General features: G+C 61.7%; 1 protein-coding gene across 1 annotated transcript; it reads right to left on the reverse strand.

Annotated features, from left to right (window-relative positions):
* Nucleotides 1-920: 920 nt before the first annotated feature.
* Nucleotides 921-9,520, reverse strand: CDC34 (cell division cycle 34, ubiqiutin conjugating enzyme). Its single transcript, XM_033199911.1, has 5 exons — nt 9,123-9,520; nt 5,836-5,922; nt 5,632-5,729; nt 4,749-4,883; nt 921-1,644 (listed from the first exon to the last, which is right to left on the reverse strand). Exons 1-5 carry the CDS (start codon nt 9,297-9,299, stop codon nt 1,431-1,433), a joined length of 711 nt encoding a protein of 236 aa, XP_033055802.1. The 5' UTR covers nt 9,300-9,520; the 3' UTR covers nt 921-1,430.
* Nucleotides 9,521-18,714: the final 9,194 nt, after the last annotated feature.

Raw genomic sequence — 18,714 nt, forward strand, 5'->3', positions numbered from 1 at the left:
GGTGGCCGCCAGCCCTCTGGGTGTCAGAAAAGCCAGAAACGAAGATGGCTGGGTGAGGTCTATTGAGGATCCAATGCCGCACGTACACCCTCGGCCTGGGAGAGGTGTCGCATCTGCCAAGGTGCGGCCAGCGCCTGCCTCAGAGGCGGCGGGCAACGCGCCCCACAGGCCCCATGGGGCCTCACGGGTCAGCCCTGGCGCCCTTCCACACCCCACACCCACCTGGCAGGGGCCACCCAGGCTCTGACCAACGCGGCCCCATGTTCTGTCCACACTTGGTGGGAAGCCTCATCCTCACAGCTCCTCAGCCCTGAATCAGCCCCTGCACGGCTGTCTGGGTGCCCAGAAGCAAGGCCAGGAGCTTCCGCAGAGCTGGACACAGGCAGGGTCTAGGAAGGCGGCGCCCCCCGGGACGGCAGGAAAGCTCCACACTTTCCTCCACGACACGAAATAAAATAACGCTGGGGACTTCTTAACACCAGGACGTGAGGTGCCGGCCCTGTGTGCCCAGGGCCACGGCTCCCCCCACCGAGGGTCTGCCTGGATGGAGCCGGAGCCGCCGGGGCGCCGATTGGGGGCATCTGTGGCCCGGGGGCGAAGCTTCGCTGGACGCCTGCTCAGGCCCCGCAGGCCTGCTCTGCACAGGCAGCTCCTGTCCCACTAGATGCGCCTGGTCGCAGGGAGGAACTCGGGGGGCTTTCTGGCCGCCCCTGTCCCGCAGGCTGGGGGACGCTGCCCAGGCCTGTTTGACCCAAGTCATGGGAGCGTACAGACCGCGGGACCCGGCTGCTCCCCGTGCCTCCGAGGACAGGCCTCCTAGATCCACGCCTAGCGAAGCCAGGGTCCCAGTGGGGCTGGCAGTGTGCAGTCACTCACAGACCTGGAGGCTGCCTCTCCCTCCCAAGCAGAGCTTCTCTGGCCTCTCATAAAGTAGTTTTATTTAGATTTCAAACAAACCAAAGCACAGAGAAGAGTCGGCCATGGTGAATCCGTCCACTGGTGCTGGGACGTGGCTCCAGGCCCTGGCGCTGACAGGCGGGCCCAGGTCCGAGCTGGCAGTGGCAGGAACGGCCCCCCGCCCACGTTCCCAGCAGCGTCCCCGTGGCTCCTCCGGGGTACGGCCAGTCCGGAAGCTAGGGGGCCCCAGCAGAAGTCGGGGCTCAGCTCCCCTCCCAAGAGGAGAGGTGCGTGGGGCTCTCCCACCCTGGCCGTCCACCGAGCCCCGAGTGACGCGAGCGGTGTGGGGCAGCCCCCTCTTCTCTGAAGCACATGAAAACCCAGAACAAATACGGGAAAGGAGAAAAAGAGCCCAGAACGCAACCACCAGAGGAGACGGGGACCAGCACAAAACCTCCGTGAGGTAGTCTGTCGTCGAGGGAGCCACGGGTCCGGCCCTAGTGAGGTAAACTCTGCGTGTTTATTCTGCGGGGTCAGGACTCCTCCGTGCCCGAGTCGTCCTCGTCGTCCCCAAAGCAGCTGTCGGCCTCCTCGCCCCCCTCGCCGTCCTCATAGTAGTCGTCGTAGAAGAGGTCCGAGCCCTCGTCAGGCGCAGGCGCCTTGGTCTTCACGCAGTACTCAGCCAGCGTGGTGGGCACCTTCACGCCGTCACGCTCCGCGTCCACCTTGGTCCCCAGGACCTGCTTCCTGGGGGGACAGGGCGGGTGAGGGCGCCACCTCTGTGCCTGGACCCGGCCCCTGCCCTGCCCCCTCCCCTCCCCCGGGTCCGACGCTCATCCCAGCGCTCAGGTTTCTCTTAAAACAGCTGCGGTCGGCCGGGTGCGGTGGCTCAAGCCTGTAATCCCAGCACTTTGGGAGGCCGAGACGGGCGGATCACGAGGTCAGGAGATCGAGACCATCCTGGCTAACATGGTGAAACCCCGTCTCTACTAAAAAATACAAAAAACCTAGCCGGGCGAGGTGGCGGGCGCCTGTAGTCCCAGCTACGCTGGAGGCTGAGGCGGGAGAATGGCGTGAACCCGGGAGGCGGAGCTTGCAGTGAGCTGAGATCTGGCCATTGCACTCCAGCCTGGGCGACAGAGCAAGACTCTGTCTCAAAAAAAAAAAAAACCGGCTGCGGCGACCCCTTAGGAAACAGCCTTGTGCGTGAGGAGGTCCAGAGGGGAGAAATGACACCGGAGGGCTAGGGAAGGGCAGGAGGTGCAGGGGGGAGGCCGGACGGGCGCAGCACAGTCACACCCACCCGCCCCACCCCGAAGCACACCCCACAGGCACCCAGCAGAGCTAGGAGAAAATAACGATGCCGGGCAACAGGGAGCGTCCGGGTAGCCCCACTCGGGGGCACAAGGCTTTCCGGGGTGCAGGAACAATGCCGGGCAACAGGGAGTGCCTGGGCAGCCCCACTCGGGGCACAAAGCTTTCCGAGTGCAGAAGCAAAGGAAGCAGCTGGGAGGGCCACGGACAGGAGGCAGGGCCATCCCTGGAGCCAGGAACCAGCACAGGTGAGACAGGAAATGCAGAAAGGGCCCGAGCCTCTCCGTGGCCTTGCCAGGATTCTAAACCCAGGGGGCCTGGCCATCCTGGCCCCTGGCAGGAAGGAAGGCTACGTTAGCTCAGACTTTCTGGAGGGCACCGTGTACACCAGGCCCTATGAGGGGCCTGCCCCCAGCTCCACCTCCAGGACACACATCAAGAACGTCCCCCCAGGACTGGCAGCAAAGGGGCTTCCGGGGGCGTCCAGGGCTGGCACAGCAGGGCCGGGCTGCATGCTGACCCCATTTGACAGAAAACAGGAACAAGGCTGCAGCCTCAGGACGCCAACCTGGCCCTCGAGCCCCTATCACGGATCAGGCACGGCTCTGGGCCTGGCTGCTACCAGGGTGTGCAGGTCCGGAGCGGACAGACACCCCCAAGCCCAGCCCACAAGCCCAGTGCTTCCTATGGGAATGCACAAGGCATGAAAGGGCAGACGTCTGGCCTCTGGGACGTCCCTGGGCGACGGGACCTGGCAGTTCCATGCTTTGCTTCCCAGGCTCTCCGACGGGCTGGGCAGGTGACGGGTGCCCTGAGGATGGCACTGCACGGGTGGTGGCCGTGGGTGTGACCTGACCTGTGCCGCGGAGGTGCAGCCGGTTACCGCCAGCATGAACCATGAGCTGGGGGAGCGTCTGGCGGTGCTGTTCACCAAGGACCATCCCTGACCCAGCCGGGCTCCACGGCAGCCCGCGTGGTACAGCTCAGTGGGACTCAGGCTGCCACAAGGCCCACACACACACAGATTTAAAACAGGCAGAAAGCAGCGAGCATGGCAGTCCACATGGGCACGTGAGTTGGCCCACAGGGAGTTTTGAGGGATAAAAATAGTGTGGCTTTTATTTCTGTGCTGGGATCTCAGGGGGAGGCGCCTCAGGGAGGTGGCCGGGAAGAACTGGGCCAAGGAGCCAGCCACATGGGCCAGGTGAGATGGCCAGGCCAGGGCCGCTGAGGACATCTGCATAGAGGGACAGCCAGGGCCAGCTCCCCCGTGACCTCCAGGGGCCAGCAGGTGCTTGCAGGGCACTTCCCAGGAGGCCGCATGGGACCCACCCACCATGGCTGCTCAGAGCCGAGACCCCCCAGCACCAGGACGCTGCCCTGGGACGACCCCACGACACCAGCTGCCAGCGAGTGCAGGACAGAAGGTGCCCTGGATGCTCGTGGGTCCTGGGGTGAGGAAGACACGTGGATTATGTCTGCAATATTTTGAAGGTCGTTTTTAAGATTCTGCTTATACAAAATAAAAACAAAAATAGGTGAGGCCTCTGTAAGGAAATCTGTGCAATTTCACTCTGAGAAAAACAAGCAGACAAGAAAGACCTCTACGTAACAGGAAGTGCAAGAATCCTTAAGTGTCAACCCATCAAGAAAGCCTTGCCTACGTATGCAGACACGCCCGTCTCACATTCACGCGAGCACAGGCACCCCAGAGAAGAGGCTGTGGGGGTCAGCTCTGGGGCACGAGGGCAACGGGAGGAGAGGGAGGGCCGTGGGTCACCACACACAGCCACGCAGGTGAAGCGGACAGCAGGTACAGAAGGCGCCAGGAGGCAGCTGCACAGCCATCCCCAGAGCTCGCCAGGCCAAGAGCCTGCAGGGACGTACGCCCGACACAAGTAAGGCCAAGACCCCTGACTGACAGTCACTGGGCACACACAGCACAACCCCATTTCCTCATTAAAACATGGACATATGTTAAACTGAAAAGTCTGGAAAAATTTATGAAAACATTAACCACTAGGCTCGGGGCAGGGGCTCACGCCTGTCATCCCAGCATCTTGGGAGGCTGAGGTGGGGAGATCACCTGAGGTCAGGAGTTTGAGACCAGCCTAGCTAAGATGGTGAAATCCCACGTCTACTAAAAATTACAAAAATTAGCCAGGCGTGGTGGTGTGCACCTGTAATCTCAGCTACTCCGGAGAACGAAGCAGGAGAATTGCTTGAACCCGGGAAGTGGAGGCTGCAGTGAGCCGAGAGAGATTGCGCCACTGCACTCCAGCCGGGGCAACCGAGTAAAACTCTGTCTCAAAAAAAAAAAAAAAAAAAAAAAGAGGAAAAGGGCAAGAGGCTGGCTTGAACCTGGCTGGACCCTCTGCCACTAGGCCCGGCCTCCATCTGCGACTGGCACCCTGTAAACAGGCACCAGGAAGCTCCGCCAGCCTCACCAGGACGGTGGGGTGGGCGGCTGTGGGATCAGGGCCAGGGTGCAGGCCAGAGCTGAGTCTCCCCTCCCGTGACACCCCACCCGCGCTCACCGGATAATGTCTGTGTACTCCCGATCCTTCCCCTTGCTCTCCTTCCACTTCCTGTACATCACGGAGGCGTCCACGTTGGCAGGCGAGAAGGTATTGGGCTCATTGAGGAGGGAGATCACACTCAGGAGGATGGTCCTGCGGGGAGGGTGGGTTGGAGTGGGGTGGCCCAGGGCACCCCAGCCTTCTGGCACTTCTCCGGCCCTCAGGGTCCCGGGGAAACCTGGACCCACCCAGCAGGTGACTTTTATCTGGCCTCACGGCCTCTGCTCGTGTCTCAGGCCCCCAGAACAGCAGGGGCTGGACCTGCATCAGCCTCTTCCCTCCCACGCCAAGACCAGGGAGGGCAGAAAGGTGCAGACCCCTCTGTCAGACCTGGGGCTGCTCTCACGCCCACATGTCCTGCCTGGGCTGCACTCCAGAACACACGGGCAACACGGGCCAGTGCCTGTACCTGGGACGACGCCCGGGTGGCACAGGTCGCACGTGGTGACCAACCCAGAGACAGCTGGGGAAGGAGAAGACCCCAGTACTGAGGCGGGTGGGACATATCTACGTGGTTCCAGAGAGTGGGGCTGGCCCGGGGCCTTGGTGGGAGTCCGCACAGACACCACAGTGCTGCAGGCCCCATGAAAGCACTCACCGTGCAGGTACAGGGAGGCCCAGGATCGCCAGCTGGCAGGTCCCAAACCAGGCCTCGGCGCCATGGCCCGTGGGGGAGCCCAGCCTACCTCACGTTCTGGGTGGACATGGGGGGTGGGGCCAGCCTGATGGTCTGGGTGGACACAGAGTGTGGGGCCGGCCTCCCGGACGTTCTGGGTGGACACAAGAGGGAGCCCGGCCTCCCTGACGTTCTGGGTGGATACGGAGGGTGGGGCTGGCCTACCTGACGTTCTGGGTGGGGTTCCACCTCTCTGAGGGCAGCTCCCCGCTCTGGGGGTCGTCCACCGGTGGGTGGAGGATGGAGATGCACACGTCCCCCGTCTGCACAAGGAAAGGACAGGTCAGAACAGGTCAGAGGTCAGCACTGGCTCCCAGAGCCGCGGGTCCCGGACCATGAGTACGTGAGGCCCGTGGGGGCCGCGCTCACCTCGTAGATGTTAGGGTGCCACATCTTGGTGAGGAACCGAAAGGCCGGTGGAGAGTACGGGTAGTCGATGGGGAACTTGAGGCGCGCCTGCAGGGGCAGAAGTCGGGTGGCTCAGTCCGGCCCAGCCCCAGGCCCTGCCCCGGCTCACAGGGTGCCTGAGGCCATCCCACTCCCAGTGCTGGTGTGCTGGGGGTAAGGCTTGGGCCGTGTGCCTAAGAATGTGTGTGAGGGACGCCCTATCCCAGCCAAGGCAGGGACTCTCGTGGGCCTGGGGTCAAGTCCCCAGCAGGCTGCCTCAAGCCTTTTCTGAGTCACCTGAGCTGATTCCAGCTCCTACGCAGTCCAGGTGGCCGCGGCCCGGCCCAGCACAGCCGCTGGGGAACGTAGGCACTGGCTGCCCGAGTGGCTCCAGGCCTGTGGCAGCCCAGGTCAGGCACATGGGACCCGGGCCAGGGGCACCCACCAGCCGACAAAACGGACTGGCAGGGGCTCCAGGCTCCCCTCGGATGGAGCTGAGGCCCAAGACCAGGCTGCCCCTCCAGGGCCTTGGCAGCCAGGGTGTGGGGAGGGTTTGCACAGACGACTGCTCACTCAGCAAACACTGACACCTGCCGGGGCCCGGGCCACGGGAGGGGATGAGTCAGCATGGCCGTCTGCCCTCAGGTGTCCGGTCTTGGGGGGTCAGGCAGGCAGACCCACAGGTCACAGAAGCCTGGCAGGACTTCCCTGTCAGCATCGCCCCCTGTGGCCACCCAGGCCCTGGGGGTCCAGGCCTGCTAGCAAGGACGGCCACAGAGGAAGGACTGCAGCCACGTGCCGGGTGACAGAGCTGTCTGGCCTGCGGCCTGGGGCGTGATGCCACCCACGGCCCTCCTGGGCCCCAGCAGGTAAACAAGGAAGCCTCACTGTTTCCTTGCTGGGCCCCAGTGCCAGGCACGGGGGTGTCTGGGTCAGGGGTCCTGGTGGCACTCAGCACTCCAAGAGGCTGAGGGCAGCACCCCCAAAGAGCAACTGTTGGCGAGGTCCCTCCTGGACAGGGAGGGCTCTCAGGGGTTCTTGGGGGGTGTCCTCTGTTTGACAGGGAACTCACTGGGGCCCCATGAGGTAAGGGACTTGGCCGCAGCCACAGAGTAAGGCTGGAACTTCAGGCTCAGAACTGCCCAGCAGTTCCCCAAGACTTCGGGCCCCCCAAGCCTGGTGCTGGGTTTCCAGGCGGCCTCACCTGCACCAAACCCCGCCAAGTCCCAACCAGCCTCTTATTTTCAGCACCTCCAAAAACGTCTTTTACCCGGAGCAAACCCAGGCTCCGAGAAGGAAAGCCCCCCCCCGCCAAAAGCACACAGCAAGTCCGCTGGGGAGGGGTCTCTCTGCTGGCCCCTGCCCCAGGGCTCTCTCTGCTGGCCCCTGCCCCAGGGCTCACTCTGGCTCCTGAAGGAACAGCAGCTGCAGGCAGTGGCTGGGCAGCAGCGGTGGCCCTGGGCACTCAGCAGCTCCCGTATTTCCATGCTCCCCCAACGCCCTCCCAGGCACATGGGGAAGGGAGAGCCCTGGTGGGTGGCAGCACCCCCCCCCCCCCGTGTCTCGTGTATCAACGCTGGCTTCTGAGGACTGACCCTGCGGCAGATGTCTAGAGGCCCCCTCCCCAGGAAATCCAGAAAACCGGATTATCCCCTAATGCTGGTCCAGGAGGCTCTGCCCACAATCCCTGGCAACCGGTCTGGTGGGCAGCAGCCAGAAACCCGCATCCCTTCCTTCTAGAACAGCAGCCGCCTCACAGGCCTGGCCTCGAGGTGGGGCCGCCTCTGCTCACAGCCAGCTGCTCCCCCAAGCAGACAAAAGGGGCTGGGGGAGGGGGCTGCTAAAACCAGTTGGCAACCTCAAGGCCCAAACTCTGTTCCCTGTGTGGGGACGCAGGATTCCAGATGCAGAACCCAAGGACGTCCCACCCTCTGCTGTAACCCAGAACCTCAGCTCATGAATCGCCCCCAGCAAACCAGGCTGCTGCCCTCACAGCCGCTGAGCGAGCGCGGTTCAGACATTAATTAGCCCGAAGAGCAGACACACACTGTCTGAGAGGCATCGGTTCCTCGGCCCCATGCCCGCAGCTGGCCGGGGCAGAGCAGGCCCGGCTGTGCCCAGGCTCTTGGCAGGCAGTGATGGCGGGAGGGGGGATTCCTGGACAGGGTGCACGCTCCCCACCTCTCACACAGGGCCCCTCACTTTGTCCCTCTGGCCCCAAGGACGAGGTCCTTGAACTCCACAAGGAGTCAAAGGTCACGTGTGGATCGTGAGATCAAGAAAACTGGCCAGGCTTTGGCCGGAGTCCTTTCCACACTGGACAGAAACAGTCTCCCTGCTCCCCACAGCAACAAAAACATCAAGAAACTGCTTGGAATTAAACCGCCAGAGGGCAGAAGGAATGGCCCAGAACTCGGGGTTTGGGTCACAGGAAGCCACCTGTTCAGTGGAATCTGAGAAAGGCCAAGGCCAGCTGGGATGAACCAGCCCGGAGCTTCTGAGGTCGGGGTCCGGGACGCGGGCTGGAGCCGGAGGCCCGGGGAGAGCGGCAGGGAGCAGGCGGGAGGGACGCCCCTACCTCGGCCTTCCCGAGGGCGCAGGTTACATAAATCCGGGGATGGAGCCCAGGGCGCCCGGCCGGCTGCTATCGGCAAGGGTGGCCGCTTTCCAGGCAGGTCCCGGCTGCCAAGGCTCATCCGGGCCTTTGTTGGAGCCTGAGCGAGTGGCCGCGCCAGCCACCCCCAGGCTGGCCTCGCTCCCCCGCTCACAGGCCCAGCTCCCCAACAATAGCAGCTGCGGGGTCTGGGGGGGCCTCTTTGTCTCCTCCGGGGAGGGCGGGGAGGGCAGCTGAAAGGCCGGGGCGGCCTGGGCTCCGCTCCCTCTTTCTCGCAGGGGCGGAGGGGGAGGCAGCCGGGGTCGAGTCCCCCCAGGGAAGAGGTGGGCAAGAGCCCCACGCGCAGATGATACCGGGAGGGCCCCGGGCCACCCCTCTGGGGGCCAGGAGACTACCTGGGGACCGGACGGTGCGTTCAAGGGAACTGAGGATTTTCGGGGACCGCAGCAGAGGCTGAAGGTCCCCGAGACCGTCCGAGGAGGGGGCCGGGCACACCTGGGTGGGGGGACCTGGCCATAGAAGGGAAGCGAGCCCAAGCCAGGAGGCTGCGCGGCCCGCCCGGGAACAGCGCTAGGACCGCGGGGCAGGGAGCCGGTTCCTGGCGCCCGAGGTCGCTCGTGGGCTCAGGGACCCGGGCGGGGGTCGCCGCGCTCACCTTGAAGTAGCCGCCCTCGTAGTAGGTGTTGGGGGGCCCGAAGATGGCCACCTCCCAGTTGTACAGGTCGCCCTCGTCCACCAGGGTCACGCGGAAGCCCTCGACCGGCTCTTCCTGCAGCCCCTTGAGCTCCAGCAGCAGCGCCTTCTGCGAGCTGGGCACTAGCGGCCGGGCCATGGCGGCGGCGGACGGGCCCGGGGTCGGCGCCGCGCGGGGCCGCGCGACCACCGCGAGCTCGCGAGACGGGCCGGGCCGCGCGCCGTCGGGGGGGGAGCGGCCGGGGCCGCCGCCTGCCTCCTCCTCTGCGCCGCCGCCGCCACCCGGGGACCCCGAGCGCTCCACCAGCTCTGGCGCCGCCGCCCCACCAGCGCTCGCCTTGGCCCGGCCCGCGCGCCCCGCCCCCCGCTGCGCCTGCGCGCTCCGCCGGGCCCCGACTGCGCCTGCGCGCCGCGGCCAGACTCGACCTGCGCCTGCGCGCCCGCCCGCGGGGCACGCCGGGAAGTGGAGTCCCGGCCCCCGGTTCCGCCTACCGCGCCGAGCGCCGCCGCCGGGAGGGAGGGTTCGAGCGCGCAGCCCTGGGCGCTTCCGATCCCCGAGGCCGCCGCCGTCGCCCCCAGCTCGACCAGCACCGCGGACGCTGTGCGCAGGAAGGCGGGCAGGGCTGCTCTGCGCTGTGGCTGGCCCGATCCCCCAGCTTTGGGGTCGTTTTGTGACGTCCCGGCACGGGGCGGGGCCGCGGGCGGTGAACGGGGCGCGGGGCGAGGTCCTGACCGGGGCCGGAGGGGCAGGGCCGGTCCCCCCGGCGCGACCCCGCGTCTGCGCCTCCGTTTCCCCGTCTGTACAGGGGACGGGCGCGAAGTCTGTCCTGGGGTGCGCTGGCCTCGCGGAGGGGAGGAACGAGCGGGAGCGAGGCGGGTCTGCAGACCCGGCTTCCAGGCGCGGCGCTGCCTCGGTTCCCCCGACAGCGGGAGCTCTGAGAAGTGGGCGAGGTCGGGGAGGGTCCTGAGGGCCGGGAGGGGGCCAGGGCTTTCCTGGTCTCCGGTTGAAGTCACCATGTGGTGTGAGGCGGGTGCAGGCGCTGGAGCCATCAGAGGTTGGCAAGGTGCTCCTGCCCCCCAGAGAAACTGGGAAAGAGGCTCCCCCCAGCCAGCATCGGCTCAGCACCTGACCCGGGAGAGGCGCCAGTCCCACGGAGCCTCCACCCCAAGCTGAGCCCGAGCCTGGCTGTGCCCTCCTCCCAGCCTGACCTTTGTCCTACCCGAGTCTTTTTTTTTGAGACAGAGTCTCACCCTGTCGCCCAGGCTGGAGCGCAGTGGCACAATCTCACTGCAGCCTCCGCCTCCAGGGTTCAAGTGAGCCTCCTGCCTCAGCCTCCCGAGTAGCTGAGATTACAGGTGTGCGCCACCACACCTGGCTAATTTTGTCTTTTTAGTAGAGATGGGGTTTCACCATGTTGGCCAGGCTGGTCTCGAACTCCTGACCTCAAGTGTGTTAGGTTTTGAAAGGAAGGCGAGGGTGCAGTTTGGAGTAACAAAGTGATCCGTCTGCTTCAGCCTCCCAAAGTGCTGGGATTACAGGCATGAGCCACTGTGCCTGGCCCCCCAGAGTCTTGACCCCACCTGACTTCTGACCTGGCTGAGTGGCTGCCCAGACACCGCATGCTCCTTGCCGTGAAGCTTGGTCGGGAGAACTGGCCGTGCTGAGGACGGGGCAACCCAGCCTCCCCTGAGTGGTGCCTGTGACTGCGGTGGCCCTGCCCTTGGACTGTGCCAGTGGCATTGTTGCTATGTCCTGGGTACACACAGCTGCATCAACACACAGGCGGAGACCAGGGCCACTCCCTCCCACAGGTGCCCCAACACCGTGAAGATCTCTCTTCTTCCATACACTCCACATCCCAGAGGCACTGTGGGTGCGGGAGGTTTTCTTTTCTTTTTTTTTATTTTGAGAAGGAGTCTTGCTCTGTTGCTCAGGCTGGAGTGCCGTGGCACCATTTTGGCTCACCGCAACCTCCGCCTCCTGGGTTCAAGTGATTCTCTTGCCTCAGCCTCTGGAGTAGCTGGGATTACAGGCATGCGCCCGCACGCCTGGCTAATTTTTGTGTATTTAGTAGAGACCGGGTTTCCCCATGTTGGTCAGGCTGGCCTCGAACTCCTGACCTCAGGTGATCCACCCACCTCGGCCTCCCAAAGTGCTGGGATTACAGGCGTGAGCCACCACGTCCAGCCTGGGTGGGGGAGATTTTCAAGCCCCTCCAGCTGGGTCCCACAGGGCCCTGACCCCCAGGGAGGCTCAGGCTCATACCACCCTGAAGCCAGGAACACCAGGGGATTCCACTTGCCTGCTTGGAGGCTCCCTACTCTGTGGGAATGAGTTCACATTGGACTGCCTCAAGCCCTGGCTGCAGGGAGGGGTCATCCCATCAGTTTCCAGGGTCCCCACCCTGGGCTACAATAATAGGTTCAGGAGCAAGCATGTGACTCCTGACATCCAATGAGATTCAGCCCTGGGGTGTTTCTCTGGGATCACAGAGCTGGGGTGGCTGAGCTGGAAGGACCCAGGCCTGGAGTGACGGGATCGTGTCATCACCGGGCCTGCCAACAAAGGCGGCATCACGGGAAAGCTGAGCTGGCTGATGAGAGGGAAAACGTTAATAAGTGTTATTAACGTGGTCTTGGATCCAGCTGTTCCCTGACCGCCCCATGTTCCAATGATGCAAGCCCATACATTCTCACCCTGTTGGTTTGTTTTGAGACAGAGTCTCTCTGTCACCCAGGCTGGAGTGCAGTGGCGCAATCTCACCTCATTGCAACCTCTGCCTCCCAGGCTTCAGCAATCCTCCTATCTCAGTCTTATAAGTAGCTAGGATCACAGGCATGCACCATCACACCCAGCTACTTTTTGAATGTTTAGTAGAGATGGGGTTTTGCCATGTTGGCCAGGCTGGTCTCCATCTCTCAGCCTCAAGCGATCCTCCTGCCTTGGCCTCTTAAAGTACTGGAATTACAGGCGTGAGCCACCACGCCCAGGCTTTCTGAGTTTCTTTTCCTTTCCTCCCTCCCTCCCTCCCTTCCTGTTGCTCAGGCTGGCCTTGAACTCCTGGGCTCAAACAGTCCTCCCACCTCAGCCTCCCAGATAGCCGGGACCACACGTGCACACCACCACAACCAGGTTAAATTCCTTCTTTGTGCCGGGCGCGGTGGCTCACGCCTGTAATCCCAGCACTTTGGGAGGCCGAGGAGGGCAGATCACCTGAGGTCGGGAGTTCGAGACCAGCCTGGCCAACATGGAGAAACCCTGTCTCTACGAAAAATACAAAGTTAGCCAGGCGTGGTGGCACACACCTGTAATCCCAGCTACTTGGGAGGCTGAGGCAGGAGAATCGCATGGACCCGGGAGGCGGAGGTTGCAGTGTGCCGAGACTAAGCCGCTGCACTCCGGCCCGGGCAGCAAGAGCGAAACTCGGTCTCAAATAAATAAATACGTAAAAATAAATCCCTTCTTCGTTAATTAAGCCAGTTTGAGTTCGGTTTTCCATCACATGGCACGGAAGAGCCTTAAATTCACATCTAGTTTCTGCCGTGACCTTGGAAATATTCCTCAAACGTTAAACCGAGTCTCAGGTTTTGCTTTTTTTTTTTTTTTTTTTTTTTTTGAGATGGAGTCTCGCTCTGTCGCCCAGGCTGGAGTGCAGTGGCCGGATCTCAGCTCACTGCAAGCTCCGCCTCCCGGTTCACGCCATTCTCCTGCCTCAGCCTCCGGAGTAGCTGGGACTACAGGCGCCCGCCACCGCGCCCGGCTAGTTTTTTGTATTTTTTTAGTAGAGACGGGGTTTCACCGTGTTAGCCAGGATGGTCTCGATCTCCTGACCTCGTGATCCGCCCGTCTCGGCCTCCCAAAGTGCTGGGATTACAGGCTTGAGCCACCGCACCCGGCGTGTTTTTATTTTTTATTTTATTTTTGAGATGGAGTCTTGCTCTGTCACCCGGGCTGGAGTGCAGTGGCTCCATCTCGGCTCACTGCATCCTTTGCTTCCCGGGTTCAAGCGATTCTCCTGCCTCAGCCTCCTGAGTAGCTGGGACTACAGGCGCCCGCCACCACGCCCGGCTAATTTTGTGTATTTTTTTTTTTTTTGAGACAGAGTCTCGCTCTGTCGCCTAGGCTGGGGTGCAGTGGCACGATCTCCGCTCACTGCAAGCTCCGCTGCCTCCCAGGTTCACGCCGTTCTCCTGCCTCAGCCTCCTGAGTAGCTGGGACTACAGGCGCCCACCACCACGCCCGGCTAATTTTTTGTATTTTTAGTGGAGATGGAGTTTCACTGTGTTAGCCAGGATGGTCTCAATCTCCTGACCTTGTGATCCGCCTGCCTCGGCCTCCCAAAGTGCTGGGATTATAGGCGTGAGCCACCGCGCCCGGCCAGTTTGTGTATTTTTACTAGAGATGTTAGCCAGGATGGTCTTGATCTCCTGACCTCATAATCTGCCAACCTCGGCCTCCCAAAGTGCTGGGATTACAGGCGTGAGCCACCGCGCCTGGCCTTATTTATTTTTGAGGCAGAGCTTTGCTCTGTTGCCCGGGCTGGAGTGCAGTGGTGTGATCTTGGCTCACCACAACCTCCGCCTCCCGGGTTCAAGCAATTCTCCTGCCTCAGCCTCCTGAGTAGCTGGGATTACAGGCACCCACCACCACACCCGGCTAATTTTTGCATTTTTAGTAGAGACAGGGTTTCACCACGTTGGCCAGGCTGGTCTCAAACTTCTGACCTCAGGTGATCCTCCCACCTCAGCCTCCAAAAGTGCTGGGAGTACAGGCGTGAGCCACTGCGCTGGGCCCGAGTTTCAGTTTTTTAATCCGAAAGTGGGTTAGATACCGTGGTTGTGTAAAGCTCTTCCTGTGGAGCCCAAGATGTCACCGAGACACTTACAGGATGGCGTCTTGCTGCTCTCATGCCTTGTTGGGAAGACAGACATGACTTCAGAAGGCAGAGGGCTGCGTGTGGGGGGATATGGTCCTCAGGAGAGAGGGACATGGAGCCAGGACGCGCGCGCACGCACACACACACACACACACACACACACAATGTTTCTTAAGCAGCCAGGTGTGATGGTGCACATCTGTGGTCCCAGCTACTTGGGAGGCTGAGGCAGGAGGATTGCCTGAGCCCAGGAGTTAGGGGCTGCAGTGAGCTATGATTTTGCCACTGCACTCCAGCCCGAGCAACAGAGCGAGACCCTGTCTGAAAAATAAATAAATAAATAAAGGAAAAACGCAAAAGGCTGTGGGGCCCGTGTGCTTCCAGATGCATCAGAACCGGCTTCCAGGTCAGCTTTCGCTGTGCAGTCCAGGGCCAGTTCCTCACTGTGGAAGAGCGAATAAGGCCCCCAAGATGTCCACATCCTGATCCCCAGAAGCTCACAAGGGACTCTGCAGGTGTGATAAGTACCCCGAGACGGCAAAGCATCCGGGGTGATCGGGGGCCGTGTCCTCACAGGGTCCTTTTAAGAGGGCGGTGGGGGGTGGGGGCTGAGAGTCAGAGACGGGAAGAGCTTGTGTTCCTGGAGGTGAAGGGGGAGGAAGGGCCTGGAGCTGAGGGATGCGGGCGCCTCTAGACACTGGGAAAGGAGGAAACAGGTTCTCCCTGGAGCCCCCAGGAGGCACCAGCCCTGCCCATGCCTTGATCTTAGAAGTTCTGCCTTCCAGAGCTGTGAGATGATAACGTTCATTATAGGTTACTAAATTTGTTACCGCAGTAACAGGGATTAACACACCCACCTCAACGACTTCCAGCTTCTTCCTCTGGAAAATTGCTTCCTTCTTTCCCTCCCTCCCTCCCTCCTTTCTCTCCCCTCCCCTCCCCCTCTTGTTCCCTTCCTTCCCTCCCCTCTCCCCTCCCCCTCTCCTCCCCCCTCCTCCTTTCCCCTCCCTTCCCCTCCCCTCCGCTCCCCTCTCCTGCCCCCTCCTCCTTTCCCCTCCCTTCCCCTCCCCTCCGCTCCCCTCTCCTGCCCCCTCCTCCTTTCCCCTCCCTTCCCCTCCCCTCCGCTCCCCTCTCCTCCGCTCCCCTCCTGTCCCCTTCCATTCCCTTCCCCTTCCCTTGCCATCCTTCCGTCTCTCCTTCTCTTCCTTCCCTTCCATGTGCAAATCTAGGTTCTGGGGATTCAGCAGTGAACAAAAGAAGCAAACTTCTTGCCCTTGGGTTCATAGGGAAAGAGGCCACCAACCAGCAGATAAAGACATAAATAAGCAGTTTCTAAAGAATACCAGGGCCTAGAGAGCCACTGGGATGGGGTAGGAGGGCATCTCGGACTCAGGAGGCGACATTTGAGCAGAGACCAGGTGGAGTGGGGAAGCAGCAGGCAGGGCTGCGGGAACGGTGCTGCAGGGAGCGGGAACAGCATGTCCAGCGCCCTGAGGTGGGGACAGCGTGACTGGCTAGAGGCCCAGGGTCTGGGTGGTGAGTGGGGGACAGAGGTGAGGAGAAGCTGGGGAGCCTCCTGCTCAGCTGTCCTGAGTGCCGACTTTATTCCCAGACATGGCAGCAGTGACGGCCAGAGAGTCCGGCCCATCCACCCAACCCAGCCGCCCAGCACTGCGCTCCCAGAAGCAGCTCCCGGGCTGCATCTGACTGGCCAGCTGGGTTTCTCTGAACCCATCGCTGAGGCCAGGGGAGGGAATGGTCTGACTGGCTAATGGGGGATGGGGGTCTGGGTGGGCGAGAGTGTTGGCTGGACCAGCCGGGAGCGGTGAACGGAGGGCAGGCAGGGTGCTCAGGATGCTGTCCACAGGTGCGGCGAGGGCCACTGTGGAGCCCGGGAAGGGTCTTGCCGTGGCCTCAGTGCTCAGATGGATCGGGTGAGGCGTCCACAGAGACCAGAATCTCTGAAGGAGCTCAGGGTCCAGGGAGCTGGCCAGAAGCTCCACCTTGGATGTGTCAGGCCTGGGATGTCCTCAAAGAGATGCCCAAGGGGCGGCTTTTGGGCTGGGGCAGATCAGCGCTGGGGACCCAGATGCGAATTTGAGAATCCTTGGCCACCAGGCCGGAACTGAAGCCTGGTGAGCCGGGGGGGAGGACCCTCGGGAGGAGGGGAGGCCATGGACGGAGCCACCAGAAGAGCTGGAGAGAGAGAGGAAGCCTCCAAGGGGGCTGCGGGGTGGGGCAGGAGCCTGTGGGTGCTGCCAGAGGGGGTTGCTGCGCTCTACGCTGCTGACAGGCCAGGGAGGACGGCTCAGCTTCCCGTCTGCGCTGGCGAGGGTCACGCCAGGATCAGGAAAGACCCGGCCCGCGGGCCCTGAGGGCAGGCGCAACAGGCGGCACAGGGCCAGGGATCAGGGAGGACCGGGGGAGCTGGGAAGGGCAGGGGAGGTGGGCTTTGGTTAGCCTTGGCCTGAAGGGACCGGGGTGGAGTGTGAGCTGCACCCTGGGGCCAGCTTTGGTGTCCTCTAATTGATTACTCCTGGAGGCCTCCGTGTCCTGCATCCCTGTCCCGGTATCCAGGATTTAAGCCGACCTCAGCCTGCCTGGCTGTGGGCTTCGGAGGACAGGAGCCTCTCCTGTGTTTTGTGTCCTGCTGCTCAGCCCCCAGCCCATGCTCACCCAAAATGCTCAGGCGTATGACCTGTAAGGGGCTCTTGTCACAGCCTAACAGCAGCTATGGATGGAGTGGGCACCTTTCATTAATATCTGTTGCCCATTGCTGCATAACATGTCACCCCGAGTTTAGTAGCCCTACAACCACAACTGTCATTTATTCGGCTCCTGAGTCTGCACAGCAGGAGCCTGTCAGCGCAGGCACCACAGCTGGTGCCCCGTCCAGAGGGTGAGCATCCTGCTGTGACCCAGCCTTGTAAGGAGCTCCAGTCCCAGAGGGGATGCGGGTTCCACCTCTCCATCTGCCTCTGGAGCGGGGAGTGGAAACATTACTGTGGGCTGGGCGCGGTGGCTCACGCCTGTAACCCCAGCACTTTGGGAGGCTGACGCAGGCGGATCACCCAAGGTTGGGAGCTTGAGACCAGCCTGGCTAACATGGTGAAACCCCATCTCTACTCAAAATACAAAGGTTAGCGGGTGTGATGGCAGGCGCCTGTAATCCCAGCTACTCGGGAGGCTTGAATCCGGGAGGCAGAGGTTGCAGTGAGCTGAGATCGTGCCACTGCACTCCAGCCTGGGCGGCAGAGCAAGACTCTCTCAAAAACAAACAAGCAAACAAACAAACAAAACCCCACAAAACCCTAGAGAAGTGGGTTCTCGGGAGCTTCCAAGAGCTGAACACGTGGAGATGCCTGGAAGCTCCGAGATGGCGCCGTACGCATACCTCCCTGTGTGTCCCTTCCTCTGTTATCTTTTGCCACATCCTTTATAGTAAACCACGAAACACAAGTGTTTCCGAATTCCGTGAGCTGCTCCAGCAAATCAAATCCAAAGGGGTGGTGGGAACCTGATTGAACCCGGTCAGCCAGAAGTCCTAGAAGCCCAGATGGGCAACGGGTGTCTGAGGAGGGAGCAGGCTTGGGGACTGAGCCCTCGACCTGTGGGATCTGACGCTATCTTTGGGTAGAAGGTGTTGGAGATGAATCAAGAGGACACCCAGCTGGCGTCCGTCACTCCCACGTGCGGTCACGTCTTTCCTGTGTGGACGACTGTGACGTGGTGGTGAGAGCAGGGGAGAAACACAGCTTGAGTGTTCCCTACGTCCGGTGGGACCCCCTCCCATTTAACAGGAGAGACTGAGGCCAAGGGAGCGAAGTCACCTGCCAGCAACCGTTCCGATTCCAGATTCACTTTTTTTTTTTTTTTTTTTGAGACAGAGTCTTGCTCTATCGCCCAGGCTGGAGTGCAGTGGCGGGATCTCCGCTCACTGCAAGCTCCGCCTCCCGGGTTCACGTCATTCTCCTGCCTCAGCCTCCTGAGTAGCTGGGACTACAGGCGCCGCCACCTCGCCTGGCTAATTGTTTTCTTTCTTTTTTTTTTTTTTTTAGTAGAGACGGGGTTTCACCGTGTTAGCCAAGATGGTCTCAATCTCCTGACCTCGTGATCCTCCCACCTCGGCCTCCCAAAGTGCCGGGACTAAAGGCGTGAGCCACTGTGCCTGGCCGGTTTTTCTTTTTTTAAGACAGGGTCTCATTCTGTTGCCCAGGTTGGACTGCAGCGGTTCAATCTTGGCTCACTGCAACTTCTGCCTCCTGGGTTCAAGTTATTCTCCTGCCTCAGCCTCCTGAGCAGCTGGGATTACAGGCGCCCACCACCACAGCCAGCCTTTTTTTTTTTTTTTTTTGTATTTTTAGTAGAGACGGGGTTTCACCATGTTGGCCAGGCTGGTCTCGAACTCCTGACCTCAAGTGATCCGCCGCCTTAGCCTCATAAAGTGCTGGGGTTACAGGCGTGAGCCACTGCGCCTGGCTGGATTCACTTTTTCAGTCTGAGAAGTGATTCTGGTTGTTGGTGGGGGTGGGGCACTGGGGGGCACCGGTGTCTAGTGGGAGGCCCTGTGCGTTCTGGAGCAGACCTGGGCGCAGATCCCAGCTGAGCCCTTGCTGAGGGTGGGCCTGGGAATCAATTCCATGAGGCATGTCAGTTGCTGGGAAGTGTTGGGGCTGT

Source organism: Trachypithecus francoisi, unplaced genomic scaffold, assembly GCF_009764315.1.
Source record: "Trachypithecus francoisi isolate TF-2019V2 unplaced genomic scaffold, Tfra_2.0 Lachesis_group5, whole genome shotgun sequence".
NCBI lineage: Eukaryota > Metazoa > Chordata > Mammalia > Primates > Cercopithecidae > Trachypithecus > Trachypithecus francoisi.

Coding starts and splice junctions, on each gene's coding strand:
- CDC34 (XM_033199911.1), bottom strand. CDS start 9,299: ATGGCCCGGCCGCTAGTGCCCAGCTCGCAGAAGGCGCTGCTGCTGGAG. Junction 5,923..9,122: donor ACGAGGGCGGCTACTTCAAG/GTGAGCGCGGCG, acceptor CTGCCCCTGCAG/GCGCGCCTCAAGTTCCCCAT. Junction 4,884..5,631: donor AACCCCACCCAGAACGTCAG/GTAGGCCAGCCC, acceptor CCCTCCCCGCAG/GACCATCCTCCTGAGTGTGA.